The sequence below is a fragment of the Rhagoletis zephyria genome, unplaced genomic scaffold, assembly GCF_001687245.7.
Source record: "Rhagoletis zephyria isolate East Lansing unplaced genomic scaffold, Rhagoletis_zephyria_1.1 Rzeph_scaffold_02518, whole genome shotgun sequence".
NCBI classification, from domain to species: Eukaryota; Metazoa; Arthropoda; class Insecta; order Diptera; family Tephritidae; genus Rhagoletis; species Rhagoletis zephyria.
Genome location: NW_016159602.1, coordinates 37,221 through 45,294, shown reverse-complemented (window position 1 = coordinate 45,294; position 8,074 = coordinate 37,221). Strand labels below are relative to the sequence as shown.

The following is an 8,074-nucleotide window of genomic DNA, read 5'->3' as shown; positions in this document are numbered from 1 at the left end:
GAATTTCAAGGTTAACTTTTTTATACATTTCAAAAGATTTATAAAAATGTAATGCAATGTTTGACCACAGATATATTCAAAAACTGCTCATCAATCAGATTGGCTTTTTATATATCCGCACAAGTTGAGAAATTAATTCAAATGACTTGCGACAAAGTAAAATTTTTTTCTTACAAATTTATTTTTTCGCCTTGCTCCTAATTTAAGCTCGTGTCATGATTGTAAATGTGCATTTTTATCAAAAATTCTTTTCGCTTGGGTTGGCTGGATATTTTGCTATGCATCTGCGTAATTACTTTTTCAGAATTCGCTAATCCGTTTTTACTACTTTTGGCCGTTGTAGTCACATAGTGCGCCGCACTGTGTTCTGTTTTGGGAAAAAATGGACAAAATCAAATATCTCCCGATCCAAACCAGATAGGGACACAAACTAAACGGCATTATAAAGCCCAAATACTGGTAAATACGGGAAAGTTATTCAGATTCTTCAAAAATAGTTTCTCGACCTTGATTTCCAAGGTCAAAGTTCAACTAAAAAAAACAATTATATATAAAAGCAAATATCTAGCGATCGAAAATTAATACAGACTTAAATGAAATAGTAGTTTAAACTCCAAGTATTGCTGAAAAGAGCCAAACTGTTTCGATTCGTCAAAAACAAATACCCTATCGTGAATTCCGAGGTCAATGGTCAGCTAAAAAAAAAAAAAATTTTTTTTTATTTAAACATACCTAAATGTTTTTTTAAATCGTGTAACATGAAAAGTATAGTTTTGAGAAAAACGAATTGGAAGTTTTTATAAACCATTACAAACCATACAAATGTGATTTCGTTTTTCGGGAATAAATTAGTGAGCCAAAGAGATATTTAAGAAAACTAAAGATTTTTCTAATAGATTACAGGATTGTCTATCCAATGGTGCAATTATCGAATAATAGTGTATGTGGCATTTACACTGTTTCTTTATTCGAGCGACGATATAAAGGCACATATGTATGTGTAGTGGATCATATCTATATATTTTTATTTGTTTATTTATTTATTTATGTCTAATAACAGAATGTTTTAACAGACATTAAGAGTATAATTAAATATAACAAATCAGTCTTAATATTATTTAATATTACTACTTGAAAGTTGCGTTTATAAGGTTACAAGAAATACAGATATTGGGCAGATATTATTGACCGGACATAAGGTAATTTTCCAAATATAATGCGGTTTTACTAGGATTGGTAAAATCTATGTCTAACAAATTTGAGAAATAGTTGTAGTCCGATAAGGTTCTGTTTATTGGCGCGTTTGCACCATAAGCCGTTCTGCTTAACCCAACCTTGAAGACATCAAAGCGACGCAAATTACGACTCGGAACATAAAAATAAATTCTCTCAAGTAGGGACGCACAATCAATTTTTCCCGAGCAAAGTGTATAGGTATGATCCGGGACTACCTCAGAGACCGTTGGCTTTTGTACGACACAACACAAGGTCAGAGAAAGAGATGTATAACCGGCAGAGCGGCACAGGGGTCTGTACTTGGCTCGGACCTCTGGAACGCCACGTATGACAGTCTGTTGCGCACGGAAATGCCGGAGAGCGCCTTCCTTGTCGCCTTCGCGGACGACGTGGCAGCCGTCATAACAGCAAGAAATGCCCAGGTAGCACAGCTCAAGCTAAACCAGGTCATGCGCAACGTCAGTGGATGGATGAGCGATCGCGGTCTGCAATTGGCTACAGCCAAAACGGAGATCGTGATCCTCACCAGGAAACGGATCCCAACAATTATAAATATAATGGTCGGACCTCAACTCGTGACGACTTCTAGGGGTGAAGCTTGACAGCAAACTCACATTCTGGGAACACATCCATGGAGTATGTGAAAAAGCTGCGCAGAGCACGGCGGCTCTAAGCCGGCTGATGGCGAACGTGGGCGACCCGAAGCCATGCCGCAGGAAGCTTCTGATGACAGCGGTCCTATCGGTGCTCCTGTATGGGGCAGAAATATGGGCTGACGCATTGAAAGTCAAAAAATACCGCATTCAAATGTCTTCGGTACAGCGCAGAGGGGCACTACGCATTGCTCCTGCATACCGTACAGTGTCCGCGGACGCGGTTCTAGTTATTTCTGGCGTCATGCCAATTGAGCTACTTGCTTACGAGCGAAAAGAGATTTACAATCTCAGTGCCGAGATAGGTCGAGCAGCTGCCGCGGCAAGGGCGCGCGAGCAACTGATCCAGCAGTGGCAACAAAACTGGAACCGAGCACAAAAGTTCGATGGACCACTCCCTGATAGCCGACCTTCAAACATGGCTGAACAGACCACGTGGGGAGGTCGATTTCTACCTGACGCAATTCCTCACCGGTCATGGTTACTTCAGAGAATATCTTCATAGAATGGGAAGGGTGGACTCACCGTTCTCTCACTACTTTGAAAACGTCGAAGATAACGTGTTCCACATATTCTTCACCTGCGAACACTTCTTGATTTCGGCAGAATGTTGGAAGAAAGACACGGAGACATAACTCCGAACAACATAGTTGGGGTAATGATCTCCAGCGCAGAAAAGTGGGAAGCAGTTGCGAGATACGTGAAATTCGTACTCCGCTGCAAACGAGAGGACGGTTGTCTACTGAGGACACTCGAATGAAACGCCCCTACAAAAGAGCAGCCCCAAGGCTCTAACAGCACGCTCCTGCATCTGAAGACATGCCGAATTGCGGTGCCAAATGCGGGATTCTTGCGCGGGCGGTGGGAGTTTGGGTTTTAGTGGGTAGCCCAACACGCTTCGGTGGGAGTCCCACACTCGGGGAAGGTAGTATAGAGACTAGCGCCCCCGGCCAGTGCATAAAGCCTTTCCCTCTCCTACGAAAAAAAAAAGGCAAAGCGTATAAATACCTTCTGCACCTTTTCCAAACGATTGATATGAACTGCGTGACTCGGTCTCCAAATAAAGGCAGCGTATTCCAATTTGGAACGCACAAACGCAGTATATAGCATCAGTGAACTCGGAAGAATGACGCCTAACGAATGCCAGCATGGCAAAAGAATCAGTTATAGTTTTGTTTATGTGCAGAGTGAAAGTGAGTTTTGAGTCGAAGTGTACTCCAAGATCTTTAGTCTCACTTTTCGAGTCAAGGACAATATCTGCGATGGAGTAAGATGTCGTAAGAGGTAGTTTTGATTTATAATAGGATACTTTGTGGCATTTATTGATGTTGAGGGTAAGCCGATTCTGAACACACCACGTATAAAACCAATTAAGCTGCGATTGAAGTTCGGCCGAGTCTCGTGAGCAACTCATTTCCGAATATATTTTCAGATCATCGGCAAACAAGAGAAACCTAACATTTGAAAGACAGGAGCTGATGTCGTTAATGAAAAGAATAAAAAATAATGGGCCTAAGATGCTTCCCTGAGGAACCCCTGAGAGAGCAATAAACGGCTTGGACGAAACACCATCAATAGTCACCTTGCTAGTTCTCAAACGCAAGTAGGACCTGATCCACTCCAAGAAACCTGAGTGGATTCCTAAACATTCTAACTTTGTTAATAAGATATTGTGGGAGATTTTGTCGAAGGCTTTCGAAAAATCTGTGTAAATCACATCCAGTTGAAAGCCATTACGGAAAGTTGAAAAACAATCATCGGTAAAAACTGCAAGATTTGTCGCCGTGGATCTACCAGATACAAAGCCATGTTGGTTTGGGCAGATCAAGTGCTTGACAATAAAATAAAGTTTAGTTTTGACGATATTTTTGAATATTTTGGCGGCTGTGGATAATTTACTAATCAGCCTATAGTTCTCAACATCGCACTTATTGCCTGTTTTGAAGGCTGGCATGATTGACGTTCTCTTCCAGTCATCAATAAACAAACCCTCGGAAAGAGATTTATTGAAGATTTGCAATAGAGGCTTCACTAGGAAAACACAATTTTTGAACAAGATGGCTGAAAAGCTATCTGCGTCCATCTGAGCTGAGTTTTTTATGTTTTTGATACCCTCGATAATATCGTCTTCCGTTAAAGAAAGCGAACCCAGGTCCACGGTAGAAAACGCACTATTTGAATAGTTTTTTCGAATAATTGACAGTTCATCCCCCGATACAAAGTCATTATCCGATACAAAGTTAGATGAAAAGAAATCTGCAAAGAGATTTATAGCCTCGGATACAGAAGCCGCATTCTATTTTTTATAAAAAATAGTCTTGGGTATACTTGAGGCAGATTTCCTCGATCTGATGTAAGACCAAAATTGCTTTGGACGAGCCTTAATATCAGGGCCCTTACTCTGTAGTTCGATTCGAAAGAAAATTTGTTCGCTTTCGAACGATTGGTACTCTGAAAGCACCTTTCGAGTAACATTCGTTCGATGTTCGAATTCCATTCTGTTCCCTTCGAATTTTCTTTATCCCCTTTCGAATTTTCGAAAATTTGGTACTCCCTGCATCGAAAGCAAATGTCAAAATGGTGGAATTGTAGAAAATTCTATTCGACAGCAACCAAGCACTCGGACGTCCGCAAAAATGTAAGTAATTGCAATAATATTTGTGAAAATATGTATTTATTTAATCAAAAAATAATTTTTAGGACAACGAAAATCAAACAACCAAATACCAAGCCTCGACAATTTGAAATATTGGTAAATTTTATGATGGAACACAGCGATTTGGCGAAAGGTCAAATTAAGGGTTTAGCTGCAAAGCAAACCTCTAATAATCTGTGGAAGAGGCTAGAAAATGAGCTTAATTCATGCGAACCTCCAACTCATAACTTCACTGAATGGAAAAAGGTAACAAATTTAATGGCCCGTAGTCATAGTCAAAATAAAGTCGACTTTAAAGTTAGTTGCAGCTTTTTTGGCAGATATCCCATTGAAAATTATGTCAAAAAGCTGCAACTAACTTTAAAGTCAACTTTATTTTGATATGACTACGGGCCATTATGTTTTTGTGAACCATATTGTAAAACGTTATAATTTTTTTTATGTAGATATGGGCAGATTACAAAAGCAATATTAAGGCGAAGTTACGAAGGAATAAGGAGAGCATGTCGGGAACAAGAGGTGGACCATCGAGATTCTGTTCATTAACTGCGACGGAAGAACAAGTGGTTGCGTTACTGAACATAGATGAATCTATAAATGGCGAGACTGAAACAATGCGCTTTGGTGCTACTACCTTCGGCGATCCTGCATCATCTAGCCCACTTGATTGTATAAACTTGGAGCCTGAAGAATATCCAAGTAATGATGCAGAGAATCAGCCACCGAATGCTATCCCCACTACGCCACCGATTGTTATTGCACCCCCGAATCGCGCACGCTCAGTACCACTCGGCAAAGATAATTTGCTAAAACTGCAAAANTACCACTCGGCAAAGACAATTTGCTAAAACTGCAAGTGGAAAACCAATGCCAATATCACGAAAATTCGATGAAAAAGCTGGACGAAGTATGTGATAATTTAAATAGTTTAAGTAGATATTTTAAGAGGAATGTTGAGCTCGAAGAGGCTAAACTTCAATTAAAACGAGAAAAATTTGAATTTTTCAAAAAAAATGAAAAAAAGAAAAGAAAACTGGAGTTAAAAGCACTGAAGCTAAAAGCTAAACTTTGTAAATAGTTGATTTAAGTGTAGTTATTTTTACGAATTCATATTTTATAAGTTTTTTGTTATTTTGAAGACTGATGAATTGTTTTTTAAGTTATTTATTTTTTAAATAGCAGATTAAGGTACAGCAGTTGCTTAGTTGTATTAATCAAAAATAATGAATATTTTTTATTTTTATGATAATTTCAAATCCAAGCAATCAATGAATTAGTTGTATGTAATTTTTTGTTGAATTGTTACCTGTGAATGAAAAGGCTAATGAATATTTTTACATTTTTTTTATATACCAATGAAACTAAACTATATTTTGTGTCTTAGGTTCCTAGAAATGTTTTACATATGTAATTTTATAAAATGAAGACTGAAAAAATACTTTTATTTTATTTATTTATTGTTGATATTTTTACAATATTCGCAATGTTTTTAATTCTGAAACTTTTTTAATACATTTTCTAAAAAAGTAAAGCTGATTATCTAACAGAAATCATAGAAATCTAAGTTGTAAACTTGTGTCAAAATTAGGAAAATATCAACAAATTTTCATACAAATAGCCAACTTTTTTACTAAAATTACTTGAAAAAAATTTGGCCTGTTAAACTTAAATATAATGTGGAAGTTCGAAGTCCATAAAAAATTCCGTTGATTTTTGATAACTTTCTTTGCGGTGTTGTGCATTTTCTTCCATATAAAAAAATATACTTTGTATGGAAAAAAATGTCCAAGACCGTCAGCAAAGAAAGTTATCAAAAATCAACGGAATTTTTTATGGACTTAGAACTTCCACATTATATTTAAGTTTAACAGGCCAAATTTTTGTCAAGAAATTCTAGTAAAAAAGTTGGCAATTTGTATGAAAATTTGTTGATATTTCCTAATTTTGGCACAAGTTTACAACTTAGATTTATACGATTTTTTTAGATAATCAGCTATACTATTTTAAAATATTTACAAAAAAGTTTCAGAATTAAAAACATTGCGAATATTGTTAAAATATCACTTTATGATTTGATTTTGAGCTACTATGTATACACACACTTGAATTAATAAAATATTTTGCTACACCTATGCAATTAAACTGTTTCTTATTTCATCTCTTAAGTTCCTAGAAATATTTGCTGTACTACTGTCCGCTTCCACCATATTCACAGTTTCTAATAAATGTACATCTTCTGTGGGAAAAACTTCTGAAGGTTGCAGCTCAGCTTTAAATTGCAGACAAATGTTGTGCAAAGCGCAGCAAACGTTCATTATAGCTGAAACCTTTTGCGGAGTATAATGCAGCTCGCGTGCTGCCAAAAGACATCGAAACCTTCCTTTCAATATTCCAAATACTCGTTCGATGATTGACCGTCCTTTGGCATGGCAGTGATTAAACCGGCCTTCCGCTGAATTTTCGGCGGCATTACGATAGGGAGTTAACATCCATGGTTCCAATGGATATCCTGAGTCGCCTTAAATAATTTGAATGCAATTATTAATATATTATCGTTATTAAAGTATTAATTGATGCTAACCAAGACTCCATATCCCTCTCTCGCCATTATCAAAACGAGCTTTTAAAGCCCTTCTCTCACTGGACAGGTTCCATACATGGGAATCATGGCATGCACCACCGTATCGCGCGTCAACAGCTCTAATTCTCATCTTGTGGTCACACATCTAAGAATTTTAATTTGAAAAATTGTTGTTGAAAACCTTCATGATAATGCAATACTTACAACCATTGCATTCATACTGTGCTTCAGTTTTCTATTGTAGTACAAATGCTCATTCCTTGTTGGTCTTATCATTTGTATATGTGTGCCATCTATTGCAAACAACACGCCCGGAATGCCACACTTTTCATAGAAGTATAATTTCGCCTCTGTTTCCTCTGCGTCCGTACTTGCAAAATTAATGTGTTGTTGGCAAAGCGTTTTCTCAATGGCTTTGCACACTTCAATAAGGCAGCGTGACATTGACTGCTGAGAAAGGCCTACGTGTTGGTCTTGGCCAATTTGGTGTTGGTAACCTCCTTGCCCCAATAATTTCAGTGCGGCGGCCAGCTTAATAATGGGCGGAATTGCTGTGGATTTTCGAGGAGTACTTAACTCCGGCGTAATGGCATTTAGCACGTACCGAAACGCTTGCTTGTTTAGGCGGAAATTTTGCGTAAAACTGTAAAGGGATAATTATAAATACATAAAATATAAATAGTCACAAATAAAGCAATCCTTTTACCATTTATCATTGAGAGTGAATATGGCCTTATCCCTAAGCGCTCTCAATTGCACTCGTTCCGCCACTTGGCCTTCATCTGCTTCCAACCATATCGTCACTGAATCCATTTGGTAATTTTTTTTATCAAGGACTTTCACTAATATTAAATATATTTAACACAACAATTACTGAGTTCTTAAGTGCACAAACTTCGCAATCGAAATGTTAGCAATTTCATCTTGTTTTGATTTTAGTTTCTTTCT

The 8,074-nt window shown here is 37.5% G+C and overlaps 1 protein-coding gene across 1 annotated transcript; it reads right to left on the bottom strand.

Annotated features, from left to right (window-relative positions):
- Nucleotides 1-6,320: 6,320 nt before the first annotated feature.
- LOC108367059 (putative nuclease HARBI1) lies at nucleotides 6,321-7,849 on the bottom strand. The gene is made up of 4 exons (XM_017621583.1): nucleotides 7,833-7,849; nucleotides 7,331-7,769; nucleotides 7,127-7,271; nucleotides 6,321-7,063 (listed from the first exon to the last, which is right to left on the bottom strand). The coding sequence occupies exons 2-4, from the start codon at nucleotides 7,568-7,570 to the stop codon at nucleotides 6,675-6,677; spliced, it is 774 nt and encodes a 257-aa protein (XP_017477072.1). The 5' UTR covers nucleotides 7,571-7,769; nucleotides 7,833-7,849; the 3' UTR covers nucleotides 6,321-6,674.
- Between the last annotated feature and the right edge of the window lie 225 nt (nucleotides 7,850-8,074).